This window comes from Trematosphaeria pertusa (assembly GCF_010094035.1).
Source record: "Trematosphaeria pertusa strain CBS 122368 unplaced genomic scaffold BU26scaffold_18, whole genome shotgun sequence".
NCBI classification, from domain to species: Eukaryota; Fungi; Ascomycota; class Dothideomycetes; order Pleosporales; family Trematosphaeriaceae; genus Trematosphaeria; species Trematosphaeria pertusa.
The window spans coordinates 633,482-648,289 of record NW_022987229.1 but is presented as its reverse complement, the minus strand read 5'-3'; the positions used below and the strand labels follow the sequence as shown (position 1 = coordinate 648,289).

General features: G+C 55.6%; 7 protein-coding genes across 7 annotated transcripts; 4 read left to right on the top strand and 3 right to left on the bottom strand.

The window, feature by feature from the left end:
- The first annotated feature begins 1,464 nt into the window (after positions 1 to 1,464).
- On the top strand, positions 1,465 to 2,861 carry BU26DRAFT_126233 (ser/Thr protein phosphatase superfamily). Its single transcript, XM_033819576.1, has one exon. It carries the CDS (start codon positions 1,907 to 1,909, stop codon positions 2,777 to 2,779), a length of 873 nt encoding a protein of 290 aa, XP_033678089.1. The 5' UTR covers positions 1,465 to 1,906; the 3' UTR covers positions 2,780 to 2,861.
- Positions 2,862 to 2,944: 83 nt separating this feature from the next.
- On the bottom strand, positions 2,945 to 3,907 carry BU26DRAFT_570489 (uncharacterized protein; the record flags this gene model as incomplete). Its single annotated transcript, XM_033834013.1, has 1 exon — positions 2,945 to 3,907. The coding sequence occupies one exon, from the start codon at positions 3,905 to 3,907 to the stop codon at positions 2,945 to 2,947; it is 963 nt and encodes a 320-aa protein (XP_033678088.1).
- Positions 3,908 to 4,147: 240 nt separating this feature from the next.
- On the bottom strand, positions 4,148 to 5,731 carry BU26DRAFT_609780 (uncharacterized protein). The gene is made up of 5 exons (XM_033835948.1): positions 5,552 to 5,731; positions 5,408 to 5,505; positions 5,187 to 5,356; positions 4,568 to 5,133; positions 4,148 to 4,507 (listed from the first exon to the last, which is right to left on the bottom strand). The coding sequence occupies exons 1-5, from the start codon at positions 5,654 to 5,656 to the stop codon at positions 4,193 to 4,195; spliced, it is 1,254 nt and encodes a 417-aa protein (XP_033678087.1). The 5' UTR covers positions 5,657 to 5,731; the 3' UTR covers positions 4,148 to 4,192.
- Positions 5,732 to 7,565: 1,834 nt separating this feature from the next.
- BU26DRAFT_126119 (transmembrane protein 85) lies at positions 7,566 to 8,410 on the bottom strand. The gene has a single exon (XM_033819574.1). The coding sequence runs from the start codon at positions 8,247 to 8,249 to the stop codon at positions 7,632 to 7,634; it is 618 nt and encodes a 205-aa protein (XP_033678086.1). The 5' UTR covers positions 8,250 to 8,410; the 3' UTR covers positions 7,566 to 7,631.
- Positions 8,411 to 8,904: 494 nt separating this feature from the next.
- Positions 8,905 to 11,137, top strand: BU26DRAFT_437541 (Adaptor protein complex beta subunit; the record flags this gene model as incomplete). Its single annotated transcript, XM_033824242.1, has 3 exons — positions 8,905 to 9,149; positions 9,200 to 10,069; positions 10,120 to 11,137. 3 exons carry the CDS (start codon positions 8,905 to 8,907, stop codon positions 11,135 to 11,137), a joined length of 2,133 nt encoding a protein of 710 aa, XP_033678085.1.
- A 317-nt stretch (positions 11,138 to 11,454) lies between these two features.
- Positions 11,455 to 12,996, top strand: BU26DRAFT_126138 (DUF1774-domain-containing protein). The gene is made up of 5 exons (XM_033819575.1): positions 11,455 to 11,667; positions 11,725 to 11,868; positions 11,991 to 12,201; positions 12,262 to 12,701; positions 12,761 to 12,996. Exons 2-5 carry the CDS (start codon positions 11,829 to 11,831, stop codon positions 12,949 to 12,951), a joined length of 882 nt encoding a protein of 293 aa, XP_033678084.1. The 5' UTR covers positions 11,455 to 11,667; positions 11,725 to 11,828; the 3' UTR covers positions 12,952 to 12,996.
- A 1,167-nt stretch (positions 12,997 to 14,163) lies between these two features.
- Positions 14,164 to 14,720, top strand: BU26DRAFT_570483 (uncharacterized protein; the record flags this gene model as incomplete). Its single annotated transcript, XM_033834012.1, has 1 exon — positions 14,164 to 14,720. A coding segment is annotated over one exon (557 nt), but the record flags the coding sequence as incomplete, so codon positions are not given.
- Between the last annotated feature and the right edge of the window lie 88 nt (positions 14,721 to 14,808).

The window sequence follows — 14,808 nt, the reverse complement described above, 5'->3', positions numbered from 1 at the left end:
GCGCAGTCAGCCTCAAAAGTGAGCAAGGAGAGCTCTGGATCATACCATGTGCGTAGTGCGATAAGCTTGAGAGACTGAGCTCATGTAGCTATTTAGCCGGATAACGCAAGGCGCCCGAAGCTGTATCTGGGGAAAAGTCGATATCGGCAACGACTTCGTGTAAAGTACCGGAGGAAGAACGACACCAAGGACCCGGATCCAATGCATAGAAGCCGTAATGGTGGGTTCAAGCTCAAGTAGGGGCGAGCATCCGTCGAACAACTGCTATTAACCTGCACGCCCAAGAAGTCCCTGCCTAGCAGATAGAGCCGGAACTGCCACGGCAATCGCAATGTAGGTTGGTGGGCTATGAAATCGCAGGGGCCGGCTCCCCACAGGAAAAGTGTGCTTGGCCCAGCCATCCGTGCCCGATCTGGTAATCTCGTATGCGGTTGCTCCGATTCCAGCGAACTCTCCATCCGAACGCAAGATTCCGCCTAGCCGAAAGCCGTATTCGCTAACAAAAACCAGGACATGGCTGAAGGGCTCTGTTGTACCACATCAATACGGAACCGTATTCCATCGAGCATAACGCGGTCCCAGGTTATCCCTCTCAACTACCGGATGGGACTTCTGGTGCACATGTAAGCTCTGTACCACATCTTGTGGTGCGCGCAAAAGCAACAGCCCATGGTCTAAGGCCAGCGTTTGTCGCCCTGGCACGCTTACACACAGCCGTATTGGGTTCGAGAGAAGTCAGCTCGAGTAGAAAACGTACTGGGAGCCCACGTATTACTCCACTGTATCCGTCCATCTGGGAAGTTATACCAAGGTTAGCAAAAATCCACTAAAGCCGTCGGATCTCTTCATGACGTGCAATGAGCGCGTGCGCAAGAGGCGTCCATACCCCACCATACATGGACGTGTCCTGAATCCGGAGGATATCGTGTCGGGGGCTGGACTGTGGTTGTTATGCCCTAGTGCGAGCTGTCGTCGGTTCCTGGTGATTGCGTGCTTGCCGCGCGACGAGACTGTGGTGCCAAGTCGCCGGAGCCTCAAGGAGAGCAGCGCACGAACGCAAGTCGTTGTAGACGGATGATCCGAGCATGTTAATAGGTCGGACTTTGTCTGTGAATAACGAGTGCTGCCCGAAGTATATGAAATTGGACGACGCCGGGTTGAGGACTGGATGAAGGTCTCGTAAAAGGCGGACGGCGTCCATTCAGCTGAAGCGCAGCAGGTTTCTTAGGCGGGACACGAGGGTCAAATGTGCTGCAAAAAGACCTGTCAGTGCCTGTTCATGGGGAGACGCAATGCTTTGGATGATTTCGAGATGGAAGATGCGGTCTGGATGGCCGCGGCGGCACCAGTCGAGAACGGGAGGGCCGGCTCTCGTCAGCAGCGCCATCCCTGTTCGGGTTAGATAAATTCACTTCGCAGAAAGCCACTCTACGCCCATCCTCCACAGCACGCTCCGCCGCCATTCAGCGACGGCCTCGGCATCCTTCTAGCATGCCGTGGAGCTTCGAGATGCGGCTTACCTGCACGATTGCTGTAGGGTAGGGCTGCGAATGGCTCCCGGGCGACGAACCTTGGAACACTCTGTCCGCTTCAGCCAGCCGCAGCGTCTGCAATGGGCAGCGTGACGTGCTTTTGAATATTCCGTCCGTAGCTACGGTATATCAGGAGCTGTTCTTCCCACCTTGTGCTGTAATCTTTTTGGCTCTAATTATTCCATTCTACAAACATCTCCAGCAGACCCCCATATCGACAGAAGCCCTCTATCCCGCAGATACTGGCATAGTTTCCTTCGGCCTCCATTTGCGTTAGCTCTCTTGTCGCTATTTTCGCTATTCTTCTTGTACTCAAGTCATACTCATCTCTGCCTGCCGCTGCCTTCCCAGCGCATCTCCCGACATCATCCACCATGAAACGCCTCTCAGGCCTTTTCTCGGCACCCAAAACCTCCTTCCAGATCCTTTCGGACCTCCACCTCAACTACGAATCCCAGTATCTCACCTTCCACATCCCAGTCACGGCGCCGTACCTTATCCTCGCCGGCAACATTGGTCGCCTCATCGACTACGAATCTTATCTCTCCTTCCTTGTTCGGCGCTGCAACCTCTACGAGAAGGTATTCCTCGTTCTTGGGTCACTCGAATTCCACGGTCTTGGTTATCTCGACGGCCTAGAGCTTGCGGGAAGACTGGAGAAGGAGATGGGTACAAAAGGGAAGCTTGAGGTGTTGTGCAGGACAAGATCGGATGTGGCGGGTACGAATGTCACGCTACTGGGGTGCACGCTGTGGAGTAAGATTCCCGAGGCGGCGGAGGCCGCTGTTCTCAACAGGATCCCGGAATTTGACCAGCAGGAGGGAATACGCGACTGGAGCATAGCGAAGCACAATGCTGAGCATGCCCGAGATCTCGACTGGCTACGCCATGAAATTCATAACCCTAGGAGTTTCGCCGGCTCGGAAGCATCCGCGTCGTCGTCTCAGCTGGTAGTGGTCTCGTCATTCGCCCCCGAACTTAGAGAGACCCTGCCGCCGTGGCAGGTGGCATCCCCATGGTCCACGGCTTACGGTACCGAGTTGCTTTCCGGTAATGATTGGAACGGGGTGAAGGCGTGGGTGTGCGGGGCTACGGGCCGCAGCGGCGAATTCAAGAAGTATGGCGTGAAGGTCGCTAGCAACCAGCGAGGTTGTGTAGGAGAGGAAGTCACAGGGATACTGGAGGATGGAATGACGGAGAAAAAGAAGAAGGGGCTGTTTGACATTACGAAGGTTATCAGGGTATGATGGCAATATATCTTCTCCGGGGAGGCTCGTTCGCAACCCAGTAAGATTGGTGACCCGAAACACGATTTTGGGCGTGAGGCCCTCTAGTAAGGGGCAACTCCCAGCCCAAGACATGGGCACGCCAGGGTCTTGAGGTCTCTTGCAGCGCCTTCGACTTGTTGCCAACTATCCCCTCTCGTCGATCCGAACCCTCAAACCCCCCTCAATAATGGCCGCGTCAAGCTCTTCGTCACTCATAATCGGCTTCGCGAGCTCCGCTATCCAACAATCCGGAACCTGCACACCCACCGTCCTCCGAAAAGCCTCCACCACCTCCGCAAATCCCTGCCACAGCCGATCCAGCGCTAGCACCGGTATCCGCCTCTCCCTCTGCCGTCTGCCCGCTCGGACGAAGAAATAGAAATCGTCCGCAGCGGACACCATACCACGCTGCTCTTTCGACACCTTAGGGAGTTCCCGCTCCTTAGAAACCTCATGCATAACCGTAAGCAGCGTCAAGCAAGCATACTCCTCGCGGGCCCTCGTGTGCGGCCTGACGCTCCCGGGGTCCAACAACGTCATGCTGAGCGGCTCCGCGACTGCCGTGTCCCCAGATACCCCGTGCAGCATTATATTGCTCGGCGACAGATCCGTGTACATCATTCCGCGCGCCCGGATCGTCGCTAAGGCTGTCACGAGCTCGCGGAAAATCCAGAACACGAGGGAGCGCGGGAGCAAGGGTTCAATCTCAAGCAGCGTTTCTAAGGTCGCCCCGTGAATGGCGCGCATCGCATACCATGGCGCGTCCATTGCGCGGGACAAGCGAATTGGCCACGGCAAGAGCCTGGTTACTGGATCCCATGCCGTAGGGACCCCTGATGTTCCGGACGCTAGGGTTAGCTGTAGGTTTTGGATGCTGTCTAGCTCGGCTTGTGGTTGCGCCCCGGAGTAGGTCTTGAGGAGCTTGACGGCGACGAGTTTCTGGCGAAGAGCGGCGTATTGATCGCTGCTTTTCGGGGGCTCCTTCGGGAGGTCATGGATGGGGAGGGCGAAGTAGACGAGCCCACGGTTTCCTGCACCAGCTACCTTGAAAGGAATGTATTTGTCTCGCGCAGATCGCGGGAAGTCGATAGCAGAATTATCTTCCATTATTTTGTTTCGTTTCGTTTTCAAGGTTCCTTCGATGCTATGGTTAGGAATTTTGGAATCTGAAATGTGCTATGGAGCGGCTGTTAGGCTTCATGGTACGGTGAATTTATATCGAGGACATTGTCACACGACCGCTGAGCATGATCATATATTTCGGGTTGGCCGGCCACCGGAGCGCTCGCGACGAAGGTTGAGTGCCTTGATCATTGCACCGTTTCGCTTGACCGAGATAGGTTTCGCCCAAAAATTCACATTGAAGTCTAACCATTGCCCTCCAACAGTTTCTCAATCATCCTTCTTCCCAGATTCCTCATCCGCTCCCGCCGCTCTCCACGGCTTCCGCTTCCGCAGCCGCGGATGCGTCCTCCAAACCGCCAACACAGCTACAGTCAGTGCTATAGTGATGATCCAGTACAGCCACACCCACTCCGACACCACCGAGCCACGGTTAGCCGGACTAAAGTCCCAGAAGCTGGCGCTGAAAAGCGTAGCGACGAAAGTGCCAGGGAGGAAGAGCAGTGTGACGACGGCGATGACGCGCATGTCCGCTCCATAGCGGCGGTTCAGCTCGTTGTCTTTTTGCGCGAGAAGCGCGTACACCTTCGCTCGGATATCAGTTGCAGGTTTCATGGTAGACGGGACGGAAAGGATGGGACTTACCATCTGGACCTGCGCCTTCACAGACTCCTTGATGTATTCGTTCCTCCTCTTCGTGTTCGCGACAATCTGCCGCATCAGCATCAACCGATCTCTCATCTGCACGATCAACGCGGCCTCAGCGTCGTCAACATCATGGCTCTGCTCAATCTGCTCACTCATGTGCTCTATAACCCCTGCCGTATGGAGCATAGCAGACGTGTTACTCGCGACCGCGTTCGCCAGCGCGGTGAGCCTCCGCGGCATCTCGGTGAGGTCTGGCGCGACGTAGTCCTGTGCGAGCTGGAAGTACATGTTGCAGCCCATGGCCTCGCGGACGGGGATGTGGTCGTCGTAGATGGTGTGGGAGAAGCGCTCGAGGCCCGCGAGCGTGAGGTCCGTCATGATGAGGGGTGCGAGGAAGGGCTGGAAGGCGTCGTTTTTGGCGCGCTTGAGGCGCGCTAGAAAGGCGGTTTTGTCGGTGCGGTCGGGGCCGTAGCAGACTGCGTAGGTTGTCTTTGTGCTGCTGTTGTGGGCAATGCAGAAGGTGCAGGTAAAGGGGAGGCTGTAGATCCAGCGGACCATGAAACCTGCTGCATTGTCACTATTGGGCAGGAGCCCGGAGCAGAGGTATGATACATACCGCTCCAGGAGGGATTGCAAGGAACGGGATTGAAAGGCATGCTGCATGAGCTGCGGTCGCCGAAACAAAGAGCTGAAATGCGCCAGTGTTTCCCGAAAGCGTCTATCATCTTCGTCGAGTACGGAACGTGTCTTCTCGAATTGCGATGATACACCCGGGTAGTAATCAGGCTGGAAAGAACATCAGCTGGAATTAATAAAAAATCATAACGAGGACCGTACAGTCGCAATGCCCATCTCGCATTTGGGTCGGTCGCTGTCGCGCACAAGGCTGGGAGTTCCTCTCCGCTCTTTGGCTCCTCGGAATAACTTACTTTCGCCTAGATACTTAGTATGTTACGTGCCAGAAAGACTGAGAGGACTTACATTTACCTCCTTGATCTCTACATAAAGATGTTCATCGCTTGGCTCGAAAATGCCAGGCTCATTCAGCCAAGCTCGGTCAAAGCTGCAATCTCGAGCTGCAGACATTGTTGAGCGCTACAGCGGACTCATGGTATGCGGAACATAATGTGAACATGCGGTGCGGGTCCGGAGGGAGGCAACGGTGGCAGGCACCGGTGTAGGCTGAAGAGCTGAGGTTGACAGCGGAACACGAGGCTGAAGACGCATTTGGCTTGGCCTGGGGAAGCGATTGTGGCGTGCATACTCCTTCCCTATTCGTTCATTAGTGACCCCATATCCCCTTCAAGGTCACGGAAGGGCTCATAATGTCGATTCCAAGGTTGTTGCCCATTTCTATAAACGAAAAGGGACGGCGTTGGGCCATTTCAACCATAGAATGGGAGAGCCTGGTCGCTTTCAGAGGCGTATGCTATCACGGAGAGGCAGCCGCTTCCTTATGTAGGAGTGCATTGCGAGCTCAGAAACGGTATAGGAGAGTCTGAAGGCGTTTTGTTGCCAGTGCCAGAAACAGAATGAACGAGAATAGGAGGGCAAGCTTGGAAGCAGTATGGGAGAGCCGTGGAGACATCTGGGTCTCTCTGCAAGGTATAGGATTAGGGAGAACGACATAGCGGACTTTGAATCCGTCTGGAAGAGCCTGGAAGCCCTCAGCATCCGGAGAAAGGCGCGAGATTTGTCGTAGCAAACTGGTCTGTGACCCACCGCTCTTTTCACCTCAGTGTCTGCTCGCGCGGTTGCGTCACCGCACGACGACGACACACTCCCCCGACACAAGTTCTCCAAAATTCTGGATCTCAACCGCCAACAACACACCACCGCCAGCATCGTCAACGCTCACTCCGCAACTCCCAGCGCGAAGCCCTTCAAAGCCGCGTACATCCTCAGCTCTGCCGCCGCGATACTCCGCCTGAAGGCGTCCAGCTCGTCCAACGACATCTGCACCTTCGACGCCGCAAACCCCACCCTGACGCCCTCCAGCTCCTCCACCACAATGAGGCCCCCAGTCTCCTCCTTCCGCACCATCAAGAAGATCTCCAAGGACGAAGGCGGATCCGTATATCTCTGCCTCCTGCGCCGTCTCGATGCCAATACCGACCACCACGCTCAACTCATGGTAGTGAAGCAGCACGCGCTCCCAGAAGCCGTGAGGAAAGAAGCCAACATCATCGATTTTCTCCACCACCCTGTTCAGAGCGACGACGTCGTCGGATCCTTCATTCTTCGAGAGCAGGTCACCAGTATCGCTGCTTCCTCTTGGCTCTGCTTGCGTCCTATCTTCGGCCGGAATCTGCAGGACTTCGGCGTTCTGTGCTCAGATATCGCGGGTATCCCGAGCTATTTTTGCTGGCACATCTTCCTGGACATGGTCGAAGCCGTGGAGTACATCCACGGAGCCGGAGTCGCGCACAACGACATCTGCGCTTCGAATATCATGATCGATCCGAACCACCCGCTGAACGAGCACCACTTCCACGAATACCCGAACGTTGTCTTGATCGACTTCGACAAAGCCTCCGTAATCTCAAGGGAGAAAGCGAAGAGCGATGTCCGCGGGTTATTGATGGTGGTTGAGGAGGTTGTCACCAAGTGGAGCGATCTGGCTTCCGTTCTGGACACGCTCGAGCTCAAGTCGAAGAAGACGGATCCGCTTGCGCGGTTTGAGCGGGAGGTCTGGACTGTCTTGAAGCGGGAAGAGGAGATGACGGTGGAGGGGCTGAGGAATGAGTGGGGAGAGATGGCAGAGGCTGGAAGGGACGCCGGTCCGCTCGATATTCCAAGCTGGATGCAGCAAGTCATCCACAATGAGCTTGCTGCGACGGATGAGATGAACAAGGCAGCAAGGAGCAAGGAGATTGTCATCAAGTTCAGCAGGAAGATTTCGGAGTTCGGCGCCATCAGTGCTGACTGAAGGATATGCGATGACGAGACGAGAAAAATGAGGAAAAGCGAGCTGCTTACGGCTCGTGGGATTATACCCTTGTATGCATAGCTACTTGAAGGCTCTCAGGACCAGTTCTGCACCGCCCGGTAATATAGATTCTCATAGCCATTCCCTGGGAACGGCTCTTTCCGACCATGTCCTCTCTCCTTCCCAAGCCAGCCAATCTGATCTCGTGGTTGGCAACAGCCCCATGGCATTGACCTTCCATATGCCCAGTGCCAGCATCAGAAAGTTCATGAGGACATAGGTAAGCTTTACGGCGATGAGGCGGTTCCTGGTGCCGGGCGTCTCGAAGGGGGCGAAGGACTTCTGGATAGCGAGCACGGCCATGACGGGCGTCTTGAAGAGGGTGAAGACCATGAAGATGGAGAAGATCTGGAGGGTGTTGCCGGTCATGTACATTCCTTGATATCTGTTAGCATAGCTCAGTGTCAGCGTGTTCGGTGGGGATGTGAGCGTACCGATGGCATTCATAGGCAGCTGCTTCGCGGGGGCAATGGCGAGCTCCCACGCCTTCTTCATCTTGAGCGTGTCCATCTCTTCCGTTGTCGGCGCTTTCCTGGCTGCGTTCTTGGATGACTGTGACCGCTCTTTCCGGGTGAGGGAAGCTGTGTAGCCTGGTGGATCCGCGATGGATGCATTTTTCGGCGGCTTTGTGGCAGGGGTAGAGTTGAGGTCAATGACCCATTGCGGGGGCGGCGGAGGCGGTGCAGACATGGTGGTGTCGAGAACACAGCGGGCGGGATGCTGGGCCGGGATGCGTGCTCTCGTCGTGAAGCGTGAGGTTTGGCGATGTCGCCGTGGTGTTGAGCGGCTGTCAGGGCCCACTCGGCGCCCGCCTTGGCGCTCGCACGCCCCCTTCCGCACCAACCCGCGGACCTGTGAACGTCTCAAAACATTCAATTCACACAATTCACACCGTTCCCGCCTCCAGAACTCCCGCTGTTGCCCTTCGCGCAGGTTATTTTGCCCTCCCGATATGCGCAACGCGGTATTTGCCGGCTGAGGACCGTTACGCCCAATCAATTCTGCTGCATCCCGCGCAGTCGCCAGGGAGGGCGGCTAAGACGGTCTACGAAGAGGGGAGCTGCTGCTTGTATCGTGCTACAGCTGGGCGCATGCATCCCGGGACAGCACAGCCAGCGGACACGAGATAGCTAGCCCACCATGAGCACCGCCGGCCAGGACGCGAAGCTCTTTGCACGAGTACGTCCCTCCTTCCCCTCTGTCTCCCCACACCGCCTTCTGCTCGCTCTTGAGCTTCAATACATCTGTTCTCCTGTCTATTCCCCGCCTTCTCGCCGTCCTTGCGTCGCCATATCTGCACGGTATCGCCAGCATACCCAGATCCCCTGTAGCCTTACCATGTGTCATGATGTTTATCCCCTACGCTTTCGACAGCGCACGCTTACAATACCTCCGCTCCCCGCAGGGCAAAGTAGCTGAGCTGCGCCTCGAGCTCAACAGTGGCGGCAAGAAGGACAAGAACTTCTCCGCGAAGAAGACGGCCCTGAAGAAGATCGTCGCCAACATGACCATGAGCAACAACGACATGGTGGCCTTGTTTCCGGACATTGTGGGCTGCATGCACATACCGAGCCTGGAGATCAAGAAGATGTGCGTAGGGACCATATTGAGCCTTGAGAGGCCATGGCTGACAGATTCAGGTGCTTCTTGTATCTGGTCAACTATGCCAGGATAAAACCCGACATTGCCCTCAAGGCTCTCCCCATCATCCAGGAGGACATGCACGACAGCAACCCTCTCGTGCGCGCCCTCGCCCTGCGAACCATGTCCTACATCCACGTCCGCGAATACGTCGAGGCGACGGTGCCGCATCTGAAGAACCTGCTGCGCGACAACGACCCCTACGTTCGCAAGACGGCTGCTTTCTGCGTAGCGAAGCTGTACGATCATGATCGGCACATGGTGGAGTCGTCAGAGCTTATCGACAGACTGAACGGCATGCTGAGGGATGAGAACCCCACCGTGGTGTCCAGCGCCTTGGCAGCCCTGATGGACATCTGGGAGCGATCAGAGAGCATCAAGCTCACGATTGACTACGCGAGCGCTTCGAAGATCGTCTCCATTCTGCCGGACTGTTCCGAGTGGGGTCAGACGTATATTCTAGAAGCAATGATGAACTACGTCCCCCAGGATACAGCCGAAGCCGCCCTGCTCGCCGAGCGAATATCACCCCGTCTCTCACATTCGAACTCGGCCGTTGTTCTGACCTGCATCCGCGTCATCTTGTACCTGATGAACTACATTTCCGACCCAAAAGTAATCACATCATTGTGTAACAAGCTATCCCCACCGCTTGTCACCCTGCTCTCGAAAGGGCCTGAGATCCAGTATCTAGCTCTGCGGAACGCTCTCCTAATTCTTCAGCGGAGACCTGAAGTGTTACGGAACGATATCCGCGTCTTCTTCTGTAAATACAACGATCCCATCTACGTCAAGGTCACGAAGCTCGAGCTGATCTTCATGCTGGCGACGGAGAAGAACATCAAGGAGGTTTTGACGGAGCTCGCTGAGTGAGTCTTTCTCTTTTGCACGTGTTGGTCATATCTAATAAGGCACTCAGATACGCAACGGAAATCGACGTCGACTTTGTTCGCAAATCCGTCAGAGCCATTGGCAAGCTCGCAATCAAGATCCCTCCAGCCAGCCAGCTCTGCATATCGACACTCTTGTCCCTTGTCAGCACGAAGGTCTCCTACATCGTCCAAGAAGCCACTGTTGTCATCCGCAACATCTTCCGCAAGTACCCGAATCAGTACGAATCCATCATCTCGACGCTTTGCGAGAATCTCGATTCGCTTGATGAGCCAGAGGCGAAGGCCGCCATGATATGGGTTATCGGCCAGTATGCCGATAGAATAGAGGACAGTGATGTGCTATTGGACGACTTCCTTGATTCTTTCCGAGAAGAGACACATGAAGTGCAGCTGGCGCTGCTCACAGCGACCGTAAAGCTCTTCATCCAGCGACCCACACGAGGCTCAACGCTGGTCCCCAAAGTTCTCAAATGGGCTACCGAGGAGACGGACAACCCGGATCTGCGCGATCGAGGCTATATGTACTGGAGACTGCTGTCCTCAGCACCCGAGGAAGCTAAGAAGGTTGTCATGGGCGAGAAGCCGGCCATCACAGCAGAAGAGTCAGAGAAGCTGGATCCTGGGACGTTGGAGGAGATGTGTCTTAATGTCGGCACACTCGCCACTGTATATCTAAAACCCGTGAACCAGGTGTTCCGATCTGCTCGCCCAAGGAAGTTGCAGGATTCGGTGGCGCTGCAAAGGCATGAGCTACCTACGGCCAAGGCTGCACAGCAAGCCCGCGAACGCGCTGCCGCAGAACGCACGAAGCTCGACACATCAGCAACGAACGGGAATGGCACGAATGGAAACAATCTCGCTGCTGCTGCCGCCCACGAGGCGGATATATACTTTGCTGGCGTAGGGCGACAGAGTACATTTGGTGGGAGTCCGATCATGGCGGAGCAGGGCGGGGGAGGCGGCTGGGTGGTCAATCAGCTTGCGCCGCAGCAGGCTGTGATGTCGCCTGGCGGTGCAGATGGCAACCAGGATCTGCTGCTGTGAGCTAGTAGGGAAAGGGAGTCTCGGATGCCTCAAGGTACTTCGTATATCCAGACATCTGGATCACGACAGAGGTAATAACATAAAGCGGGGCAGCATAGTATGCACCTTCTCCCAACAACTTCGCAACAGGGATCGTGAAAGCCTTCAGCGCCTTTTCCGCAGCCTTTCCGCTACCTAGTCTCGTGGTACCTCTTCAAACTTGGCGTATACAGCGAGTTCGTCTAGAGCCCGTCTCGCTCCCGCAATGCATACCCTGATGGCCCTCAGGTCTTCTCGCCATCGCTGATCCAATCCAATCCGTGTAAGCAGCGCGTCGTATGATAGGACAATGCCCCGCTTCCAGCCATTCTTAAGGTTGTCACAAGATATGCAGGTCTCTATGGTTTCAGCGTCAGAAGCGAGCCATTATCCAGTAATTGGAGCGGAAAGCAGTCATGGGGCGTGGTTTGCGTGGCGCGAAGCATGGCGGCGTGCGGGGGAAGGAGCTTGGACCCCTGCAAGTGCGGTGCAGGGGTAGCTTTTCAAATGACGTAAGTTCAAAAGGGTGACCTGATATTTCGTGCAAACGTTCTCACTACTGCCTGGAGACTTCCTTTATTTGCACGTTTTCGCCAGCGAAAAGTCGTCTTTGCTCTATCAACTACCTCCCTTTTTGATATTTTGACAGATTTTCGTCGAAAACTTCGTCAACATGTCCGAGAACGGCGTTGCTGCTAGCGGTGGACGCCGCCGTAAGTATACTCTTCAGCTTCTTTACCGCCTTTGAGCGTTTCCAGCGCTTTTGCTTGCTTTCAGAGCCTCAATCTGAGCTGTTTCTCCGTTTTTGAGGACGTCCGGGCTGACAGACCACCAGTAAACCCTTTCTCTCGCCGCGAAGAGTTCTCCCCGCAGGCGCTGATCCTGCACCGAGTCTGCACGCTCGTGACCTACCTCGTCTTCCTCATCACGGCCATCTACTACACCTTCAAAGCGCCCGGCGAGGGCCACAAGCCGCGCCGCACCATCTGGGGCAACAATCGCCCAACGGCATTTGCGCAAAACAGCGTCATTACCTCCATCTACTGGTAAATATACCGATTTCCTGTCAAGCCTTAGCTTTGTATTCGAGGCTGATTTGAGAATAGGATCGTCATTTTCATCCTCCAACTCGTCTACGCCTGGTCGCTTTATTCGAGCAATGTCGTCTACGTCAATGCGGCTGCGAACATTGGCTCGCACTACATTGCGTCCAACCTGCTGCTCTTTGGCTTTATCCACCTTTGGGTTCGCTCGTACTTCTGGCTCGCGCTCTTGCTCATTGTCATCAACTTCTTCAACATGAGCGCGGCATACTTCCGCCATTCTACCACGCCAAGACTCATCCACATCGGCACCATTGCGGGCCCGCTGGCTTGGAATTTCGTCGCGCTGTACTGGGTCGGAGCGATGGCTGTCCACAAGGATAATCTCGCTGCGCGAATCGTTGGGAATATCTTCATCTGGGGCTTTGCTGCGTACGGCATCTTCTTCCTTGCCGCGTTCAAGGACTACACCATGGGTTTCTGCCTCTCGGTTCTTGCGTTCTGTAAGTTTGTTCCTGTTTCTTGTTCACCTCTAAAGCGAGTGTTTTGCTAACTGCAATAGCCACCGGCGTCGGCCAATTCCTCGGTAAAATCATCGAACTCCAATGGATCTTCGCCTTCGCCATCGGCGCCCTGCTCTTCGTGCTCTCCCTCGCCGTTGCTTTCCCCGCTTGGATCGGCAGAGATATCTTCCCCCGCGGCGAAGTCGTCTCGGAAGATCGCGAACGCGCGCCCTTGCTGCAGGATGAGTGAGTTGATAAAAGAGAATGGATTTAGCGGTGCTTTTGCTTTTGCTTTCCCTTTGCTTGGTTGTTTGTTCTACTGTCTTTTCCTTTTGCAATACTAATGAGGGTCACGCAGCTTGATGGGCTTCGGCGCCTTTGCGAGGAATCTGCGCGGCTGGTTCGTTAGTCGGCGCGATGATGGTGGTGATGATGGCAGCTCGGATACAGACTCTTGGGACTGGGATGAGCGCCCGCTTCTGGGCCGCGATATCTCAGATACCGAGTAGGTCTTCTGGCTGGCAGTTGTGGTGGCGGCGTTTCTGGCTGGGACTTCTTTATCAATGGATTGTGGTGGCATAGCATAGCATTCTGCAGCGGAGATACCCTCTCGTCGCTTGCTGCCAATAAAAGGCGTTTCTTTGCTCATTTCTACTCGTGCTGGGATGGGTTGTGTGATGGGAGATGAAGGCCGCTGGGCTGGTTGATACGTGCACAAATTACTCTAGCCTCGTCTACATTCCGTCACGAACCGCTGTCATCAGCCTCACCTCGTCTGCCGCGAGGGGAGTTGAAAGTCCTCATGCTGCCTCATACCTTGATCATTTCTACAATTTCGATCTCTACTCTAGTCCCTCGCACCGTTGTCCTCAGTCCCTTCCCTTTAGCAGTAAAAAAAGCTGAAGTTCATCAGGCTGGGCGATCCGTTCACCCATATCTACAGTCTCGTCTGCACGCTCCATCTTGGATCTCCCTCCTCAGCTTTAAGCCGTCTTCAGTCAATCAAACCGAAAGCCTCCAGGCTACTCTATGCCTTCGCCATATCCACTCCCACATTCACAATTCTCCACCCCAAGGCTCAACTCCACCTAACTTCCTTAGCCCCCTTCAAAGAGCTGAAGGCCACCAGGTTCCCTTATGAGTTAGCCCGCTACGTTTTTATATACTACGAAGAGGCACGGGGAGGAATATGGAAGCTTCTCCAAAGATACTGGGACGGGGGATAGTATCGGCTTCGGTTTAGTGTTCGACCTTCACTCAAACTCCCATCCCACACGTAAGTGAACAGGAAGAAACCTACAGCAAAAGACCAGCCTTGATTGCCTAACTAATCGATTTCCTTTCGCTCTAAGTCACCAATCTACCATGGTGAGTCTGGCGAACAGCAAGCAGCGCTTCTGCCTGCGTACAAAAGGGGCTCTCAGTAATCCACCTCCAATCTTGACCTAGAATATCCTCATCCATGACATCGCCCACGCTCCCCAGTACCGCTCGCGGGCTCTACACCCCCCTGTACGAGCTCAGCAGCGGCTACCGCGGCACAGTCTTCATCTGCCGCCCCTCAACCCCCGAACACTCACCCCAGCAGCACCCCCTCGTCGCCCTCAAAGTCCTCAAACCCACACCTCTCAAACCCACCGCCGCCCAGTCCCGCACCGCGACCTTAACCGCCCTCAAAGCCGCCCAGCAGCAGCAGCGCAGCAACATCCCACAGCTCCTCGACCTCTCCCACGCCAGCGCCGCCCGCTCCGCCTGGTACACCATGTCCCTCATCCAGGGCTGCACGCTCGCGCAGTTCGCCGCCGCGTACGCTCAGCCGCTGCCGTTCCCGCTCGTCTTCCACGTCTTCGCGGAGCTCCTCGCCGCGGTGCGGTTCCTGCACGCCGCGGGCCGCGTGCACGACGACCTGGGCGCGGGGAACGTGATGCTCGAGTGGCCCGGCGGCGGCGGCGAGTGGCCCGGCGTGGTGCTGGTTGATGTGGATGACCTGAGGGAGACGAGTGCTAGACGGCCGAATGGGTGCGTATGGCATTTGTTCCGGTTTGTTGGGGGTTTGTTGCGCGAGGGGGAGGCTGGGGCGGGGGAGTGGGAGGGGTTTAAGGCGGGG